At 37.8% G+C, this 21,491-nt stretch overlaps 1 protein-coding gene across 1 annotated transcript in view; it reads left to right on the forward strand.

Moving 5' to 3' along the window:
* The first annotated feature begins 280 nt into the window (after nucleotides 1-280).
* Nucleotides 281-21,491, forward strand: part of ARNT (aryl hydrocarbon receptor nuclear translocator) — a 66,788-nt gene continuing 45,577 nt past the window's right edge. Inside the window, exon 1 of the mRNA XM_027534326.1 lies at nucleotides 281-458. Within this exon, the coding sequence (XP_027390127.1) occupies nucleotides 434-458 (25 nt within the window). The 5' untranslated portion in view covers nucleotides 281-433. The remainder of the gene's footprint in view (nucleotides 459-21,491) is intronic.

The following is a 21,491-nucleotide window of genomic DNA, read 5'->3' on the forward strand; positions in this document are numbered from 1 at the left end:
AGGCGAATCCGCCACCCAGAGAAGCTTTTTAGTAAAATTGTTTTTCATTGACGTCACACGATCATTGACCTCTAACTCAGAAGAGGCGGGATTAGGAAGACAGCTGGACTTCTTTCTCGCCCACCCTCCTCCACGGGACGGGCTGGAGGCTCAGTGGCCAGCCCGCCCTCTGACAGATTTTGGATTTCATTGGTCAGTTTTCCCGAGGAGGCTGGCTTTGAGACTGACCCCGCCTCAGACGTGGGCTCTCCCCGCTGTAGGGGCTGGGGACGGTGGGGGTTGCTGCGGCCGCCATCTTGGGCTCCGCGGTAGCGGTGGCGGCAGTACGGCGCCGCGTCTGGGGAGTGGCTCTTCCCTCCCCCTCCCCCCCGGTTCCGTGGCGGCGGCTCCTCCCACTGGGGGGGGTGGTGCGGCGGCAGTGGCATCTACGGCCATGGCGGCGACTGCTGCTAACCCCGGTGAGGAGACGGAGGACTGGGTTGTTTGTAAAGGAGGAGGGGCTGAAGGGGTTGGCAGCTGGGGAGACCCGGGCTGAGGGGCCGTAGTTGGGGCTGAGGGCGCTGGGGCGCGCGGGGGCGGCTATGGGGCGGTGGGGGAGGGGAGTAACCTGGGGGAGGGGCCGGACCCGGGGGAAACGGGGGAGACCCGAGGTAGAGGGAGGGAGCAGGTGGGTGCTAGTTGCGGATTCCTTGCCCGGAGTTCTGGTGGAGCGCCAGTCCGCGCGGGGCTGGCCCGCCTGCACTCTTGTGGCGGCGTTCTGGTGTGCGTTGTGCTCTTTCAACACTCTGCCCACTGTAGACCTGCTTGATGCCGAATAACTGGGCAGAGTGGCTCGTTTTACTTTAAAAGTAGTTTGGGCTTATAAACGCTGGACGGCGTTGCCGTTTAGCTGAGATGTTACTTCCAAACGTTTAGATTTTAAAGTTTCAAAATCTTTGAATTTATACTGTTTCTTAAAAACAGACAAACAAACCTGTATTCCCCCCCGAGGGGGCTGTCTTTTGAAACTTGCGTTTATTATTAAGAGGTGCCTCTAGTGTCATAAGCTGCTGAAGGCTGAGGTTTGTGTACAGTGTTTGAGTTTCAGGATAAATGTTGCCAACAGCAAGCATCCGGGACCCCAGGTTGAAATCTTGTTAGGTGGGTCGAGGTTGTCCCCCTTCTTTAAGTTCAGTTCATGCTGTGTCTCAATGAACATCTCTTCTATAGTGAAAGCTTGAACATTAAAAAAAAAAATTAACCAGTCATGTCTCAGACATAGAATAGGGTGTAGTGCAACAGGTCTGGACAGATCAGGTTTTGAAATTTCTAGTCCCAGTCCTCTTTCCAGTACATTACAGTTATTTCTCCCTGGGAAGTATTTCATTTTAGGGATCCTAGTTTACTTTGCTGACCTTGGCCATTTCTTAGAAATCCTTATCTTTGATAGCTTCAGAAAAGAAGTAAGAGGTGGGGATGAATAATTTGAAAGTATAGTAGTGGGAGGGCTTCACTGCTGTTCCCTTGTTAAAATTTAAATGGATTTTTTTCGTGCCTCTGAAAGGCAGCAGTATTTTGCAATACCCCGGTTTTGCTATTACAATTGAATCACTGTGAAATTTACTGTCTTTCCTACCATGTTTCTGGGAACAGAACTATTTAAAGAAGTTTAATTTGCCAGATGTCAATATCATATTTTTAAATCTTTTTAGTTTTTTCCTTTTAAAGGAAAAGGAGATAAAGTTAATGGCTAAAATTCCATTGCAGGAAGTGCTGAGTGATGGAATAAAATTGGAAAGATGCTATTATTATGGCAAACCTGACCTTGAAGTAAAATGACTTATCTGTTAACTAGGGAGTAAATAAACAAGATTTTAAACTAACACATTGCAAAATACTTATATAACCATAGTCAAGTTGCAAAGCATTTCTCTTATTAAGAGATGGAGAAGTAAACAAGTTTAGTGCATATGTCAGAAGCTTTTTTTCCAGCAGTGTGGGTGGGGTTGCTTTATTTTGTTTTGTTTTTTAAACAACAGTAACCAGAAGGACAGTCTCTTAACCACATTTTCATTAGCTGATCAATATCAGCTTAAATCTGTAAGTGGAAAATAGTATTTGTACAGAATGCTTGCTTATGAAGGAACAGTTATTTTGTTTATTTCCCTTTGGCAGCCTGCTTCTGCAATTTTTAGATTTCTTTTTGATGTTGGAGAATTCTCCCATAGCTTCCAAGTTATTGATTCCAAGTTCAACGGTGTTGTTTAAGTTAGAAAGTGCATTTTCTTCCTTCAGTTTTCCTTTTGCCTCTTTGTATCAAAAGGAAGAGATCAATTGTGGACTTTTGGTAGCCTGTTGCATATGAGGGCCATAAATATAGGGACACAGGGTGGAAATGTTCTGTGCTCAGTGAAAAGATAGTAAATGCCTTTCAGATCTGAATTCCTTGTGCATGGTCAAACCTTTTTTTCTTAGGGTCATTTTAGGCACTAGAGACATCATACATGTTTCTTTGAGTTTTTCTACTTTGTCTTTTTCCTAGTTAAGTTTCCCTATGGTTCTTGTTTGTTCGTTTTTCACATGTGTCTGCAAAGATTTTTGGTAATAATTATTTTACTCTTCTAAGCTTCCTTTAAGGTAATCCTTAGCATTAATAACAATACTTGATCATTTTAGTTGTGTTTATAGAGTTTGACTTAGAGACTGTTGGTGGTCCTACAGAGACTTTCAGGAGACCTGGTTCCTTTGCATTTTTTGCTGTGTGTGTCTTAAAATGGTGCTGGATCAAAAGAAGAGTAAGATATGGTTTATACTGTACTCTGAGTTACGTTGAAGTAATAGTTCTAATATGGTGGTGCCTTTTTTCACTGTAATTGATAATTTTTCATACTCGTTAATATTTCTGTTTACCATTGGGAAGCAGAAGTAAGTGGGTAGGTGGTTCATGAAGGCTATATCTTTCTTGTCTGTGTAATACTAACACTTTTGAAAAACATTTTTAAAATCATGTGATTTGTAATACATTGGTTAAGGCACTGGTTGGGAACAGATTAGTTATTTGATTTATACTTCAGTATTCAAACCAGAGATATGAATGAGTTTTTAGTAGTACAAGTTTTTCCTCCCTTGATTCTAATATTCTCTTTAACAGAGACCTCTTTTTGTGCTATTAGGTACCATTTATTGTGGGTGCAGAATGGGTAGAAGGCAAAGGAAGGAATACATGTTTGGGTTTTTAAGGCTGACATTTAGGAAGACTTTTTCTTTTCACATAGTTTTTAACCTCCTTAGATTATAATTTTAAACTAAATTAGCTTAATTTTTATCTATTACCTTTACTTACTTTTTCAGATACCGGAAAATAGGAGTTTATGTAGTATAAAATTAAGATGCCAAGATACTTAAAAAAAAATTATATTCTATTGCAAAAAACTTTTTCAGAAGTGTTTAAATATATTTTACTGATTCAGCAATTGAAAAACAGTTAACATTTTTGAAAAAGAACCTCAACCCATGTAGTTTTTAATTTTTAAAAATATTTTTACTTTTTGTTAAGTACGTCTTACTTAGCTGGTTATTTTCGGTTGGGCCTGGTGTTTGTTACTGCTTCTGAGCTTTCTCTAGTTGCAGCAACAGAGGCTAATCTTTGTTGTGCTGGGCTGGCTTCTCACTGCAGTGGCTTCTCTTGTAGAGCGTGGGCTTTAAGCACTCAGGCTCAGTAGTTGTGGCACATGGGCATAGTTGCTCTGTGGGATCTTCCCAGACCAGGGATTGAACCAGTCTCCCCTGCATTGCTAGGCAGACTGTTAACTACTGGACCGCTAGGGAAGCCTCTCCACATGTTTTTTAGACTATTCGAATTGTGGCACCAAATTGAATCTTTTCTGTTTTGTTAGAAATTAAGAAGTAGATACTGCTGCATTCTTGGAACTTGTTTTCTTGTTTTGAAATAGTGGTCTCTCACTTTAGTTATTTGCATTCCAGTCCTACTTCTCTACTCATCACTAACAGATGAGAATAATTTGTTGTTTTATGGATGCTTTGTGAAAGTCTTTTGTGGTTCTCTGCTATGGATGACTTTCTTCTAAGGTATTAACAATGGGGATTTCCGCAGTGCCAAGTGATGGTTGATTTTCAAAAAACTAAATTGCAACACTCAAGGAAACTAAACCCCCTTTCCCATGATTTTACTTAGGCTGTGACATTTGGGGCATATTTAATTTCAAAACTGGTAAAATTTGAATTCTTGATTGGGGAAACTGTCTTTGAAACCATGGTGGCCCAGCTCCTAAAGAAGCCGCCTGCAATGTGGTAGACCTGGGTTCAATCCCTGGATTGGGAAGATCCCCTGGAGAAGGGAATGGCAACCCACTCCCAATATTCTGGACTGGAGAATTCCATGGACTGTATAGTCCATGGGGTTGCAAAGAGCCAGACAAGACTGAGTGACTTTCACTCACTCACTTTTTCCCCTTCAGGCTGTTGACAATGGTTATTTTAAATGTTAATTCCCCTGGTGGTATAGCCCTGTTATAGAGGTGAAAGGGTGACATTTCTGTCAGTGCTATCCAATGTCTCTATGGTTGTATAGCTGATTCCCTTTAAATATAACTGAAGGGATATATTTAAAGCTCTTGTGAAATACAAGGCCTGAACTCAGTGGAGTTTCTTTGGGCCCATCATTCACAGACAATGATAGGCCCTGCTTGTAGAGCTATTTGTTCTTAAGAATGCTGCTTAACATGCCATGATGATTTGAATAAGTAGACATTAACAAATGTTGAATTTGGATTCAAGATAACCTCTATCACGAAACTTCCCTGGTGGTCCAGTGGTTAAGACTTCAAGCTTCCAATGCAGGGGGCACGAGTTGGATCCCTGGTCAGGGAACTATGATCTCACTGGCTGTGTGGTGTGGCCAAAAAAAAAAAAAAAAAAGATAACCCCTATCATTTTAGGCGTAAGGAAACAAACCTAGAGAAAGGAATGGGCACATTTATTAAACATGTATTAAGTTCTTAGTGTATACCAGGCTGCACGTTTCCTGTTTTGTTGGCTATTATGTATTTTAGAAACCATCTCTCAGTTTCCAGATAAATTATCTCAGTTTGCATCTCTTTTCATCATTTCTTTGTTTCGTATTTGCCTCTTCACATTTTTCTGTAGTTGAGTAGACAAACTAAATTTATTACTTTAACAACTTTTTCAAAAAAGATTTTTGTTGTGGACCATTTCTAAAGTCTTTATTGAATTTGTGGCAGTATTGCTTCTGATTTATGTTCTGATATTTTGGCCACAAAGCATGTGGGATCTTAGCTCCCCAACCAGGGATTGAACCTACACCCCTTGCTTTGGAGGTGAAGTCTTAACCACTGGATGGCCAGGGAAGTCCCTGATTTCAACAACTTAATTACAATTTAAGTTTCATGAGAGCAGGATCTTTATCTCCCTTGTTCACCACAGTACCCTTCTGCTCTCAGGGGTGTCTAGTATGCTGAGTAAATATTGAATAAGTGAATGTTACAACACCTGGCATTGGAGATTTATATCTTTATGCACTGTTAACATGAAAATACCTTTGAAAGGATAACACTCATTAAACCATAACATCATGAATTCACTTATAATAGCTAACATTATAGGTCACTTATTCTAAATATATCATCTCTTTTAATGCTCGTGTATATTATCTCATTTAATCTTTGTAAGAATCCTGTGAGGTATGCATTAATATTCTTGTTTTTAGATGAGGAAACTAAGGCACAGAACAAATGATTAGTTTGTCTGCAGTCACATAGCTAGTAGGGGTAGAGAGAATTTTGGGGGCGGGTAGAGACATTGTGATTGCTGGCAGTCCATTTACACAAAATTTTTTTATAGGCATTTGATATACCATTTTAGCCACAGTGGAAAATAGTATGAAGGTTCTCATTTCTTTACATCCTCACCAACATTTATTGTTTGTGGTCTTTACACAGTCAGTATTCTTAACTGCTAAGTTACAAGATTTTCTCCATTGGACTTAAAGTCACTTTCTATAGAAGTGTAGCACAATTGATTCTTTTTAAGGAGGAGGGTGGGGTATTGTCTTTTTTTGTAGATGAAGGTGAAATACCACATATGGCAGCCAGCAGAGCACAGTTGCTTGGATGGCGAGATGAGTGCACAGTGCTGAAAAATTTGCTGGAAAAGTTTTGTAGTTCTTAAAATCTTTTCTGTAACATCCTTTATTCATAATTGTTTTTCAGCTCTTTAAAGGACTTTAAGGTTCTTACTGGAATCTTTCTCCTGGTTCTTAATAATCCATAATTGTGCCTTTTTGATTAACTTTTTGAATTTGGCTTCAGAAACAGTGCATTGCTTGCTTTTTCTCACTGACTTCCTGCTTTGTTCCTTAGGCCTGCTCATTTTCTTTCTCTTGTTCATTATGCTTCTCCAAGTCTCACTCTTAGGACTGGAACTCTTTAGTTAATAAGCCAGTCAACTTCCTTCATTTCTGTTTGCCCATCCACCTGACTCAAATTTATTTGGTAACTACTGTATCTCCTTCCCTTCATTTATCTTTTATGTATTGAAGACTGTCCAAAATGTTTATTCCTGTCTTTTCACATAAGCTTATTTTCTGTATTTTCATCTGTCTAAAAAAAAATCTCTTTTTGAATAATCTGAGAAGTCTCTGATGCTGGGAGGGATTGGGGGCAGGAGGAAAAGGGGACGACAGAGGATGAGATGGCTGGATGGCATCACTGACTCAATGGACGTGGGTTTGGGTGAACTCTGGGAGTTGGTGATGGACAGGGAGGCCTGGCGTGCTGCGATTCATGGGGTCGCAAAGAGTCGGACACGACTGAGCAGCTGAACTAACATATTATTTATTATATATATACAGGTATGTGGGCTTCTCTAGTGGCTCAGCAATGGCACCCCACTCCAGTACTCTTGCCTGGAAAATCCCATGGACAGAGGAGCCTGGTAGGCTGCAGTCCATGGGATCTCGAAGAGTCAGACACGACTGAGTGACTTCACTTTCACTTTTCACTTCCATGCATTGGAGAAGGAAATGGCAACCCACTCCAGTGTTCTTGCCTGGAGAATCCAGGGACGGGGGAGCCTGGTGGACTGCTGTCTATGGGGTCGCACAGAGTCGGACACGACTGAAGCCACTTAGCAGCAGCAGCAGTGGCTCAGCAGTAAAGAATCTGCCTGCAATGCAGGAGATGCTGGAGACATGAGTTCAATCCCTGGCTCAGGAACATCCACTGGAGGAGGGTTTGGCAACCTACTCCAGTGTTCTTGCCTAGAGAATCCAATGGACAGAAGAGCCTGGAGGTCTACAGTCCATGGGGTCACAAAGAGTTGGACACGACTGAAGTGACCGAGCACTATACAAGTATATACCTACTCCAGTATTCTTGCCTACAGAATTCCATGGACAGAGGAGCCTGCAAGGCTACAGTCCATGGGGTTGCAAAGAGTTGGACTTGAATGAGTGCCTAACACTTTCCCAAGTTTTATATATATGTGTGTGCATGTGTGTGTGTGTGTGTGTGTGTGTATGTTTGTATGTATATATAGATATGTAGTCACCAGTATTTCTTTAAGATTTGGTGCCCTTCCTAACTTTTCTGTATCTTTCATGACTATCACAGTTTTTCCAGTTCCCCAGGCTAAGTAACTAGAAGTGTTTGGATTCTTTTATGTTTTTATCAGATTTGTTATCACATCTTGTTTTTTTTTCCATTTAAAAAAAGCATTTTAAGCATATAAGAATATTAAAGCATATAAAACATTTTAACTATATAAAATATATACTTAAAATAGATTTATTTTTTAATTAATTTTTATTGGGGTATAGTTGATTTACAATGTTATGTTAGTTTCTGCTGTTTACAGTAAAAGTGTATTTGTCATACACATACATATGTTCACTCTAGTTTAGAGTCTTCTCATATAGATCATTACAGAGCATTGAGTATAGTTCCCTGTGCTATACAGTAGGTACTTAATAGTTACCTGTTTTATATATGTTGTTTGTTTTAGTTGCTAGTTGTTTCCAGCTCTTTTGCGACCTGAAGGACTCTAGCCCACCAGGCTCCTCTGTCCATAGGGTTCTCCAGGCAAGAATACTTGAGTGGATTGCAATTTCCTTCTCCAGGGGAATCTTCCTGACCAGGGATTAAAGCTGCATCTCTTGTATTGGCAGGCGGATTCTTTAGCACTGAGCCACCAGGGAAGCCCCATTTATATATAGTAGTGTGTATGTGTCAATCCCAGTCTCCCAATTTATCCCTCCCCCCCTTTCCCATTTGGTAAGCATAAGTTTGTTTTTTATATCTGTGACTCTTAAATTTATTTAAACATATATATTAAAAGTTATTTTAGTTGGTTTTACATGATTTGTTATAAAAACAGCAGTACTCTACCTCCTTCTCTGGTGACATCTGTTTTTCTTTTCTTTTAACCAAACTTTTAATTTTTTTATTAAATGTCCCGGAAATAGGAGATACAAGTTTTTTTTTTTTTTTTATTCCATTGCTATTTTTATTTGAATTTCATTTTTTACAGATGTGATACAAGTTTTTAAACTGAAAAAGCCAGAACAATGAATGAAAACTAAGCTACTCAAGGCACATTATTACGAAATTTCAGCATCAGATACAGAGTATTTTATAAGCTCCAGAGAGGAGAAAATTGATGAGTGAAAAACAATAGCAATCAGATGGTTTTGCTTCTCTGTACAGTAATCACACTGGAAGATAGATGACAGTGGAGTGATGCCTTCTAAATTCTGAGGGAAAATAATTTCCAAGTTAGAGTTCCATAGCTAGGCAGACTATCAGTGAAGTGGAAGAAAGATATTTTCACATACTCAAGGTCTCCTGTATACTCTCTGCCAGGAGCTTCTAGAGGGTGAGCAGCAGCAGTAGTGTTAGTCGCTTCAGTCGTGTCCGATTCTGAGATCCCACGGACTGTAGCCTGCCAGGCTCCTCTGTCCATGGGACTCTCCGGGCAAGGATACTGGAGTGGATTGCCATTCCCTTCTCCAGGGGATCTTACCAACCCAGGGGTCAAACCTGGGTCTCCTGCATTGTAGGCAGATTCTTCTACCCATTGAGCTACAGGGAAGGCCTATACCAAGAAAGAGGACACATGAAATTCAGGGAAGAAGTGGTCGATAGGGTACAGCCCTTTCACAGACACTGTTCTTAGTTTCCCTGTTTTCAGGTTGGTAACCTCACTTACAGCTTTGCCTGGTGTTCCCCGGGCCAGGGGACCTCTGGTTTAGTTTACACTCTTCGAGAGAATAAATCAATTTTTGACTGGGTTGAGGAGGGGCATTTTCCCTTTTGGAAGAAACAGGGAGAGGATCTGGAAATTGACCTGCTGCTTAAACAGTTACTGAACTAATCCTTATTTTAGCTTTCATTTGCCCTCCCCCCTACCCTCCCCCAGAAGCGCCCAGAGTCTCTAGTTCCTGAGCCTGGGGCATTCTGGCATGTAAATAGAGTTGGTTTTTTGCTTTGCTTTTTCCCTTTCTGGTTTAGAATTCGGTTCTTATGGGTCTACCAAAGGTAGTGGTCCCAGTTTCCATAAATTTATTATTCTTTTCTTTCACCCATTTTTTCCCCCATTTATATGGTTCTCTATCTTGTGTAAAATTTTTTTCTCCTTTATGTAATTTGAGGTGGTGGGGGCAGAAGAGATTAAAAGTAGGTGTATATATATTTAAAATACTGTTCTTATTCAGAAGTTACATAGTTTAAAACTTTAGAGGTTCCTGTACTTTTTCATCCTGCTATCCTAATTTAGGCCTTTTATCACCTCCTTTTTGGTTAGTCTAATTTGTTTCTCTGCTTCTATTCAAATTTTAAGTCTGTCAGATTGATCTTTTAAGTTATATTTTCTTGTCACTCCAACTTAAAGGTATGCTTTGTCTTTCAGTTGCTATTGAATCAGATTTAAGATTTCATTTTGACCTTCAGGGCCTTCTCACAGTTGGGTAGCACTTGACATGTTATATTTTCTGCCGAATACAGATTCTGTGCTTCTTCGTAGGCCTGTTTCCCTCTATCTCCTTACAGCTGTTTTCATAACCCCCCACCCCCCATTATGATTTGCTCATCTTCTTTTCTGTATATGGCATACCTTTCTCCTCTTCTTCACTTTTACTGAGGTTCAGCTTGACCTACCTTTCTGAAACTTCCTGGCTGGCTGGTCGGCAGCTTTGTTTCCTTTAGTTTTTCCTTCCTGTTGAGTACCTTCTCTGTGCTAAGGACTGTGTCAGACTTTAATTTAAACCACCTCAATTATCTTCTTTAAATTTCTCCAACTCTTAGATCCCAATTAAACCTATTATTGAAAGTATGGAATTTATTTTTTAAGGAAAAATTTTGTTTTTTTCTTAGAAAAGTTACGTATACTAACTTTAAAATTTATAGGGTGAAATAGAAAAAGTTAATAGCGATAATATATAAAATAAACTCAGCCTTACTAATAATAGAGAAATCCACATCAAACCAACAATGATAATCATTTTATACCTAGAAAATTAGTAAAACTTTGAAGGATTGCTGAGATCCAGTGCTTTTGGAGCTATGGATAATTTATATCATTGGTGAAGTTCTCAATTGGAATGACTGAAACGGCAACCCACTCAGTACTCTTGCCTGGAAAATTCCATGGATGGAGGAGCCTGGTAGGCTACAGTCCATGGGGCTGCAAAGAGTTGGACACGACTGAGCAATTTCACTGGTTCAGTGGTCTTGGAGAGTAATTGGCGAAGTTTTAAATGTGCTTCTTTAGATTCAGAAAGTCATTTTCAGAAATTTTTTGTTGTAGGTAATCTTGGCATATGTGTTTAAAAATGTACAAGGATATTTGATGAAACATTATTTATGATAGTGATAGCTTGAACGTCATAAATGTGTGTGTGTGTATGTGTGTTAGTTGCTCAGTTGTGTCCGACTCTTTGCAACCCCAAGGATTGTAGCCCGCCAGGCTCTTCTGTTCATGGGATTCTCCAGGCAAGAGTACTGGAGTGGGTTGCTATTTCTTTCTCCAGTCATATATATATGTTCTGTGAAATACTGTGTAACTGTTAAAACAGAATGAACTAACAGTATTTATTGATGTGACATACCTTCTAGAATACATTGTTAATTGGAAAATAAAAGTTTCAGAATAAATATGATATGGTTCCTTTTCCTTTGTTATGTAAAAATTGCTAAGATCCTGTAATATATAGTGGAAGGATTCATAACAAAATGTTAACAGCAATTTCCCATGGCAGAAATTGGGGTATATGTACAAAAGACTTTACTTTTGACAGTTTGCTTCTGTATTGTTTGACTATTTTTGGAGACTTCTACATCTTATTTTCTGTATACCCATATTTTAATACATTACTTTTGTAATGTAAAAATTAGTAATGGCCAAATCAGTTAGCCTTTTTAGTGTTTGATGTATTTTTTACAAAGCTCCTATTTAAGGAGTACTTAGAGTATGTTAGGCACTGTTCACGTTTACTATCTCATCTTCGCAGAAGGTAGGTACTGTTACAGCTGCATTTTAAAGATAAACCCTGAGAGATTAAATAATTTGCCCAAGGTCATACATGTAGTAAGTGGTAACCCTAGGATTGGAATCTAGATTTCTGTCACTTTAGAGTTTGAGGTATGTTCTGTCAGATTTTCAGTGCATGCCACACACACAGGTACATGCACATAAATATTCTTTTTAAAAAATTGGGATCATGCATTTTCTGATTATAAAAGTAATATATGTCTAATATAAAAGATAAAACAAAATGGATATGGAGAAAATCGAATATAGAAGTCTCTAAATGCCATTCCAGAGATAACCACTGTTAATAGGTTATTGTGTAACATTTGCTCGCTCCATTCTAGCCATGAGGTCATGCACACTATTTCTAGAATTTAACAGGCATACTCTCACCTCCAGGCATCTGCACTCTGCCTAGAATGCATTTCCCCCAGATACCTGCATGGTTTATTCCCTTACCGTCTTCTGACCTTTCCTTAAATGCTGCTTTTTCAGCGAGGTCTTCCCTATCTAAAATTGCTTGAACTTTATATGCATCTGAGTTGACTCCCCTAGTTTATTTTTCTCTATATTTATCACTATATAACATACTGTTAGATCAAACCAAATGAAATTGCTGTTTATCCATTTCTTATCTATAAAATGTCAGCCCAGTTTATATTTTGTTTCTCGATTTATCTTGCTCTTCTACTAGCATGCAGAATTCGTAAGAGTTAGGATTTTTGTCTGTTCTTTTTATCTCTAGGGCTTGCAACAGTGCCTGACATATAGTAGGCATGGAATAAATATTAAATGAATTCTTCCAGGCTTTTGTTATGCATATAAGCTTACTGTATATAATTTTCTGTAGCTTATGTTTCCATTTTTCCATAGTCATATATGGTGAGTAGCTTTCCCTTTCAGTGATGTAGATCCACCTCAAACATTTTTTTATATATTAAAATTTTTTTATTATGGGAAAGTACATATAACATAAAATTTGCCCTTTTAACTTTTAAAAAAATTTATATAGTTGAAGTATAGTTAAATTACAATGTTGTGTTAATTACTGCTGTATAGCAAAGTGACCCAGTTATACATACACACACACACACACACACACACACACACACACACATATATTCTTTGTTTTAAAATTATTTATATATTTATTTTGGCCATGCTGGGTCTTAGTTGCAGAACATGGGATCTTTGCTCTTTAGTTGCAGCATGTGAACTCTCAGTTGCAGCACGTGGGATCTAGTTCCATGGCCAGGGATCAAACCCTGACCCCTTGCATTGAGAGCATGGGGTCTTAGCCACTGGACCACCAGGGAAGTCCCTCTTTTTTATATTCTTTTTAACTGTTTTTCAGTGTATAGTTTAGTGGTATTAGTATAGTCCTGTTGTTGTGTAGTCATTATCATTCTCCATCTCAAGAACTTTTTCATCTTACAAAATTAAAAACTCTAGCTATTATAACTCCCTGTTCCACAATTCCTCCAGTCCATGCCACAATTCTACACTCTATGAATCTGATTATTCTTATATAAAGCAGAATCCTGTAGTGCTTGTCTTTTTGTGAGTGATTTATTTCACTTAGCATAATAATTTCAAGATTCAACCATATTGTAGCATATTGTAGAATTTTTTTCTTTTCAAAGGCTGAATAGTATTCCATTGGCTATATAGGCTACATTTTAAAAAATCCATTCATCTTGATCAATATTGAGTTGCTTTTTCTTTTGGCTATTGTGACTAATGCTGCTTTGAGCATTGCTATTGTACAAGTGTCTCTTCAAGATCCTGCTTTCAATTCTTTTTTGTATACACCCAGAAGTGAAATTGCTGGATTATATAGTAATTCTGTTTTAATTTTTTGAGGCATCTCTATTTTATCCTCAATAGGGGTTGCAGGTTTTACATTCCTACAGTGTACAAGAGTTTCAATCCCGCACATCCTTGTTAACACTTATTATTTTTTTCTTTTTTATGGTGGCCATTTTAATGGGTGTGAGGTGATACCTCGTAGTTTTGGTTTGTGTTTCTCTAATGATTAGTGATGTTGGGCATCTTTTCATATGCTTATTGGCCATTTGTGTATTTCCTTTGGAGAAATGTCTGTTCACGTTCTTTGTCCATTTTTAAATTAGGCTGTACTTTTTTGTTGTTGAGTTGCAGGAGTTCTTTATGTATTCTGGATATTAATCCCATATCACATAAATGATTCACAAATGTTTCCTCTCATTCTGTGGGTTGTCTTTTTACTTTGTTGATAGTGTTCTTTGATGCACAGAAGTTGCTAATTTTGATGAAGTCCAGTTTATCACTTTTTACTTTCGTTGCTTGTGCTTTTTATATATCTAAGAAATTACCAAACCCAGTATCAGGACGCTTTACCCTATGTTTTCTTGTATGAATTTCATAGTTTTAGCTTACATTTAGATCTTTGATCCACTTTGAGTTAGTTTTTGTATATGAGTAATGTAAGGAAGGATACAACTTCATTTTTTTTTTTTTCAACTTCACTTTTTTAACATGTGGATGTCCAGTTTTCCAAGAACCATTTGTTGAAAAGATAGTCTTTCCCCACTGAATGGTCATGGGACCCTTGTTGAAAATCATTTGATCATATATGTGAGGATTTATTTTGGAGCTCTGTATTCTATTCCATTGGTCTGTATGTCTTTATATCAGTGATACACTGTTTTGATTATGATAGCTTTGTGACGTATCATCATTTTAATGGTGAGTACGAGTACTCTCTTTATCCAGTACTGAAGGCAGTTACAATCCTTGGGCTTGTAATAAAAGACGTGCAGAAAAGAGGTTTTGTGTTTTGGGTTTAGGTGCAGTTTATTATCAATACAGTTTGGAGGTAGATTTTAGATCTGATCTAAGATCAGCTCCTTTTAAATGGAAGAGGAACTTAGTGTGATGTCAAGTGTGGAGGAAGATTTTAGGAATAATAAGTAAAATTTTAAAAAACGTATCCAAAGTGGTTCATATTTATACAGTGTAGGAATATGATGAATTATTGTTACCAGTATTTTTTTTTTTAACATTTGAACATCTATTCAACTTACAATGCTACTTTTATCATTTCTGTTTTCCTCACTCATGTTTTCAGTGACTTAGTTTTATATTATTTCTTCTATTTCAGGAAAGGAAGTCACATTCAGAAGTGACTTTTCTATAAATCTGTGAGATTGTGTTGACTGATTGAAATATTTACTAGTTTGGGGTTTTTTTTTGTAATTTCTATCAAATGGTGATTTTAATAGAAGGTGCTTGAGTTCAGTACACTAAGAATACTGCTTAACTATGCCACACTTGACATCACACTAAGTTCCTCTTCCATTTAAAAGGAGCTGATCTTAGAAAATTAAATCCAGAGTATTTTGAAAGAATCATGCATCATTATTGTGTTAGTTCCTCAGGCCTGTAGTGACGAAGTATCACAAGCTAGAGGACTTAAAACAGCAGAAATGTATTCTCTCGCATCCCTGGAGGCTCTAAGTCTGAAATGAAGGTATTGGTAGATTTGGTTTTCTCTTTTCTAGCTTCTAGACACATCATCCAGTCTCTGTATCTAAATGTCCCTCTCCTTGCTTTTGTAAAGATATCATTCATTGGATTTAGAAAACATCCTAATCCAATATGACCTCAATTTTCACTAATTATACCTTCAGAGACCCTGTTTCCAAATAAGATCACATTCTGAGTCTCTGTGGACATGCATTTTTTACATTCTTCTATTCTACATTCTCTACGACTGGTGAAATCTGTTGAAGCCCTTCAGCCTCGTTGGATCACTGTGGAAATAAACGAGAGGCACGCAAGTTGCTCAGCACAGTGCCTGATACACAGTGAGGGCTTAGGAAAAATCACTGATTATCCACGCACTGACTGTAAAGCCAGGAGTAATACTTTTACTTTGAGTCTTCAAAAGTTCTTGTCACACTTTTGTGTTGCACCCACTCCAGAATATTAGTAAAAACCTCCCCTGGTTCGGGCCAGATTGGAGCCCTTGGTGAGGAGTAGAAAGACAGGCACGTGGGAGGAAACCTTGGGGCGCTGGTGGTGCAGGGCCTAGGCCCCAGGCTCACTGCGCTGTGGCTTGCTCTCCCCATTGAACCCCTAGCGTGTTACTGCGTAAGATAACATTATACAGCGTTATGAAAAAATCAATTTTATTAAAAGTACAGTTACCAAAATAGGAGAAATTACAAGTTTGTAATGCAGTAATTAATGTTTCTTTATTAACACAATAAGGTGTAGTGACAAGTCTCATAATTGCTATATTCTCAAAATAGTATTGAATGTAACAATTCTGGATGTTTGTGTTAACTGTCATGTGATATGAAAATATCTGATTTCTGTTGATGACAAAGTCACAGATAGCTGCTGAAACCACTGTGTTTTACCTTACTTTCCTGATTGAAGGAAATGCTAAATTTCAGTTAATGATTAATGAGAATAAAACTTTTCTTCGTCCAAGTTTATGAGTAGGTTTTAGCCACTGACCCACAGATCAAGAGCCCTTGCAATAATGCAGTAAATGAAGAAAACTAAATAGTGTATAAGTATATAAAACTAAATATTGAATAAGGAAAGGTAAAATAATCATTCCTTACAGATGTGATTATGTATTAAGAAAATCCAGTAAACTAAATGCTTTTAGAGAATTTAGTAAAGTTATTTGATATTTGAGTACATAAACACACTGAAGTCAGTAGCTTTCTTTTATTCTAGCAGTAACCAATTAGAGGTTGTAATGGAGAAGATTTTATTCCAAGATATAATAGTATTAAGAGCTATAAAATACTTAAAAATAAGACTTATGTGAGGAAAACTGTAAAATTTTATCAAAGAGCATTAGGAAATGTCTGAATAAATGTAAGGCGTACCATATTCCTGGATGATGAAATGCAGTACCATACTACTGTTCCTTCAAAGTTCTTATATAAATTTAATGTAATTTAGTTAACCTTAAGAGTTTTTTGTTATTAGAACTTTACTTAAATTTTAAATTTCAAAAGGAAGATGAAGTATATGACATTAAAATGTTTTAAAAAGTTTTAAACTTTTTTTGAGGTGATTTTAGATTCATATTCAGTTTTGAGAAATAATACAGAGATCCCCTACCCTTAACCCAGTTTCCCCCAGTGGTTGTATCTTGCAGAACTATAGTATAATATCATGAACAGGATATTTACATTGGTAGTCAAGGTACAGAGTATTTCTGTCATCATAAGGGTCCCTTGTGGTGCCCTTTTAAAGCAACATCCGCTTTCCTCGTACTTCACCCTCTCCTTAATCCCCAGCAGCTACTAACCTGTTTTCTATTTCTGTAACTTTGCTATTTCAAGAATGTTCTATAAATGGAATTGTACAGTATGTACAATTTCTCTGGTCTTTGAGTATTACAAATAAAAGTGTATAAACATTTGGGTACAGGTTTTTCTGTAAATATAAGTCTTCACTTTTCTAGGATAAATACCTGCAAGTGCAGTGCTGGAATTTATGTTGATTGCATGTTTAGTTTCTAAAGAAACTACCATACTATTTCCCAGAGTGGCTGTACTATATTATATTCTTACCAGCAGTATATAGTGATCTTTTTTGTATCTTTCCTGTTTTTTATTAGTACTATTTGTAGCCATTTTAATAGATATGTTGTACATCTCATTGTGGCTTTAGTTTGCATTTCCCTCATGTCTAATGACATTCCATACACTTATTTACCATTTGTGCATCACTGATGCAATGGACATGAACTTGGACAAACTTTGGGAGATGGTGAGGGACAGGGAGGCCTGGTGTGCTACAGTCAATGGGGTTGCAAATTTGGACACGACTGGGCGACTGAACAACAATCTTTGGTAAAATGTGTGTTTAAGACTTTTGCTTTATTACTGTTGAGTTTTGAGAGTTCTTTTTATATTCTAGTTACAAGTCCTTTGTTGCACTGTTTTCTCCCACTGTGTAACTTGTCTTTTGATCCTCTGACAGTCTTCCCAGAGCAAAAGTTCTTAATTTCAATGATGTCCAGTTAATCAGTTTTTCATTTCCTGGATCATGTTTTTGGTACCTAGTCTAAGAAAGAACTCTTTGTCTAGTCCCTAGATCCTGTATATTTTCTCTGAAAGTTACATAGTTTTACATTATACATGTAAGTCCATGATTCATTTTGATTAAATTTTGTAATGAGGGGTCAAGGTTTGTTTTTTTTTTTCCCTTAAGGATGTCTAGTTGGTCTAGCACTATTTGTTGAAGAGACTATCTTTCCTCCTTTGAATTGCTTTTGCACTTTTGTCAAAATCATTTGGGCATATTTGTGTGAGTGTTTCTGGGTTCCATTGACCTAAGTGTCTGTGACTCTGCTAGGGTTGCACAGTCTTAATTACTGTAGCTATATTAGAGGTCTTGAACTCAAGTAGACTCTTTTCTCCCACTTTGTTTTAGCTATTATAGTTTTTTACCTTCCCATATACATTTTAGAATGGTCATGTTTATGTCTTCAAAAATATCTTGTTAGTATTTAGATAAGAATTGCATTAAACTTGTATATCAGTTTGAAGAGAATTTACATCTTTTGTTGAGTCTTCCAGTCCATGAATGTGATGTCTCTCCATTTGTTTAGAGCTTTGATTTCTTTCATCAGCATCAGCATACAAATCCTGTGCATTTGTTAAATTCGCATTTAATTATTTTTTGAAAGGGTTATGAATGGTTTTGTGCTTTAAAATTTTTATGTCCATGTATTAATTGCTGGCATATAGAAACACAGTTGAGTTTTGTGTGCTTATCTTGTATACTGCAGCTTTGCTGAATTTACTTTTTTGTTCTAAGAGGTTTTTTTGTTTTGGTAGGTTCCTTAGAATTTTCTACAAAGATAATCATGTAATCCACAAATGGGGGTAGTTTTTTTTTTTTTTTTCTTTTTCATCTATAGGCCTTTTATTTCCTATTCTTGCATTTTTTGCACTGGCTAGAACTTCCCATACTGTGTTTAAATAAGTGATGAGAGTGAACATTTTTTTTCCTCGTTCCCAGATCTTATGGAGAAAGCATCGTCTTTCACTGTTAAGTAAAAGTGGCAACCTGCTCCAATACTCTTGCCTGGAAAATTCCATGGACAGAGGAGCCTGGCGGGCTACAGTCCATGGGGTTGTAGAGTTGGACATGACTGAGCAAGTGAGCGCATTCACACACCCACACCCACACCCCCACACAGTGGTAGTTTTTCTCTTTTCCCTTTTTGTAGATACTTTTGTCAAGGTGAAGACATTTCACTTTAATTTTTCTGTTTTTGTCAGAATGGGTGTTGAATTTTAGGAAATACTCTTTTTTTTAATACCCCATGGGTTTTATTTTATTTTTTTTTCACTTTTTAAATTCTTTTTTACCCCTCCCTGTTGCACTTCCCTCTCAGCCTACAGCAAATACTTTTTATACATAGGCTGATATGATCATTATTTTTCTTCTTAGCCTAGTAATGTGTTGATTGATTTTAAATGTTTAACCAGTTTGCTTTTCTTGAGTAAATCACATATGGTTACACTGTAAAATTCTTTTGCCTATTGCCAAATTCTGTTTGCTAAATTCTATTTGCTAATATTTTGTTAAGAATTTTTGCATCTGTTTTCCTAAGGAATATTGATCTTGGGTTTTTGTTTTGTTTTTCTACTGTCTTTGTTTGGTTTTTGTAACAGATTTATAGCTTCATAAGATCAATTTGTAAGTGTTCCCTTCCTCAACTAGTTTCTGGAGGAGATTATGTAAAATTGCTGTTCATTCTTTAAATGTTCAGTAAAATTCTCCAGTGAAATCATCTAGACCTAGAATTTTTTTTAAGAGCTCTTGAAATATGAATTCAGTTTCCTAGTAATTATGGGACCATTCATGTCACCTATTTTGTGTTTGGTTAGTTGTTTTAGTTTGTGTTTTTGTTTCTTTTAAAATTGAATGTTTTTATTTGTTTGGGTTTGTTGGGCCTTTGTGGCTGCATATGGGCTTTCTCTAGTTTCTCTAGGACACAGGGGCTCCAGAGCACAGGCTCAGTAGTTGTGGCACAAGGGCTTAGTTGCCCCATGAAGTGGAGTCTTCCCAATCGAACGCACATCCCCTGCGTTAGCAGGTGGATTCTTTACCACTGGACCACCAGGAAAGTTCAGTTTGTGTTTTTTAAGGAATTGGTCCTTTTGGTCTAAGTTGTCAGATTTATTTAAGTTAGTATTCTCAGTTGTCTCTTCGATTTCTTTGGGGTCTGTCATGATAATTCCTGTTTTTTCCCCTGATTTTGGTAGTTTGTGTGTTTTTGGTCTGGTTTGTCAATGTTATTGATTGATTTAAAGAACTCTTTGTTTTATTTTTAAATTGTTATTCTGTTTTACAGTTTATTATTTTATGTCTTTCATTATTGCTTTTTGCTTGTTTTGGGTTTATTTTGTTCTTTCTTTTTTCCCAAAGACAGTAATTTTAATTCAGCTTCAGAAAAAGCTGTCACAGGAATTTGGATTAGAAAACATGACAATAAGAGATTTGGTTTTTCTGGAAACACAAGGAAGAGAAATAACCCTTAATAGGTTCAATGATAATTTTCTGGATCTTCCTCTTGCATCAAAAGCTATACATCTCCCCAAAGCACCTGCTCCAAGAGTTAGTTTACTCTTTTTATCTCTGTCGAGCTGGGACAGGCTACTTCCCTTTCACCTCCACCCCTCTTTCAGTCAGAATGTGTGAATGCTAAAGACCTTGAGCGCTGACCAGTGAAAGAACTGTCCTTTAAGCCAGCAACCCACAGGCCAAAGCCCCACTCCCAGTCCCTACAGCAGAGGCCACAAAGCTGACATTTTTTCTACTGTCTCAGTGAAAGTCGCTCAGTTGTGTCCGACTCTTTGCCACCCCACGGACTATACAGTCCATGGACTTCTCCAAGCCAGAATACTGGAGTGAGTAGCCTTTCCCTTCTCCAGGGGATCATCCCAACCCAGGGATCGAGCCCAGGTCTCCCGCGTTGCAGGTGGATTCTGTACCAGCTGAGTCACAAGGGAAGCCCTCCACTGTCTCAGGAAGAAGCCAAAAGCTGACCCTCATCATAAATCAAGACCTAACATGAAGAGAGAATGAAGGCTCCCAGGTCCAGAGTAGGCTGCAAGCTGGGGGCAAGAAAAGGGAACTTTTGCAGTCATTCCTTCTTTAGAAATAAGGGGAAAACTGGACCCTTTCCATTATTGTGGTTCTATAAGGCACTCTACTGCTAAGCTTCAAGAGGATCTGCAAGCACAAACCTTTTCCTAGGTCCCACATCAAGTATCGGATCCCATTCCAGGTGTGATACAGGAGAGGGAAGACGAGTGCAAATTTGGCTGTGTGATCCGTGCTGGTCCCAAACACAGGACTTCACAAGTTCCAAATGAGAATCAAAGCTCACAGGGACCAAGAGGGCCAGCAGCCCAAAGAGATCCCTATACTCGAGGCAATACCAGTGCCACGGTGGCACATGGACGTCACCATGGAAAGAGACCAGTTGTAGATACTGATATGGGGAGACAAAGGACTATTTGAAATAGTATTTTTTTCCAGAACCTCTCAATCTCTTCACTGGCTGTGGTTCCCAAAGGAACAACATTTCTGGTACTGGACTGAGGACTGAGGTGGGCGTGGAGGCAATGATAGCCAACATGTCTCAACAAGAGCTCAATCATCTTGGGATCTGGCCTGGATGGAAGTGACCTGTTTTTTCCCTATTAGTTTAGATGATTTATTTGACTTTTCCTCTTTTCTTACATAGCATTTTAGTGCTGTAAGATTTCCTCTGACTGTATATCTTTTGGTGTGTTCCACGAATTTTACCATCTTGTAATTTCAATTTTAGTTTGCTATACTTTTTATCCACTTTGAGACCTCTTCTTAAGTTATTGAGAAATGTGTTATTTAGTGTCCAGGCGAATGGAGATTTTCCT

The sequence above is a fragment of the Bos indicus x Bos taurus genome, chromosome 3 (genome assembly GCF_003369695.1).
Source record: "Bos indicus x Bos taurus breed Angus x Brahman F1 hybrid chromosome 3, Bos_hybrid_MaternalHap_v2.0, whole genome shotgun sequence".
Taxonomy (NCBI): Eukaryota; Metazoa; Chordata; class Mammalia; order Artiodactyla; family Bovidae; genus Bos; species Bos indicus x Bos taurus.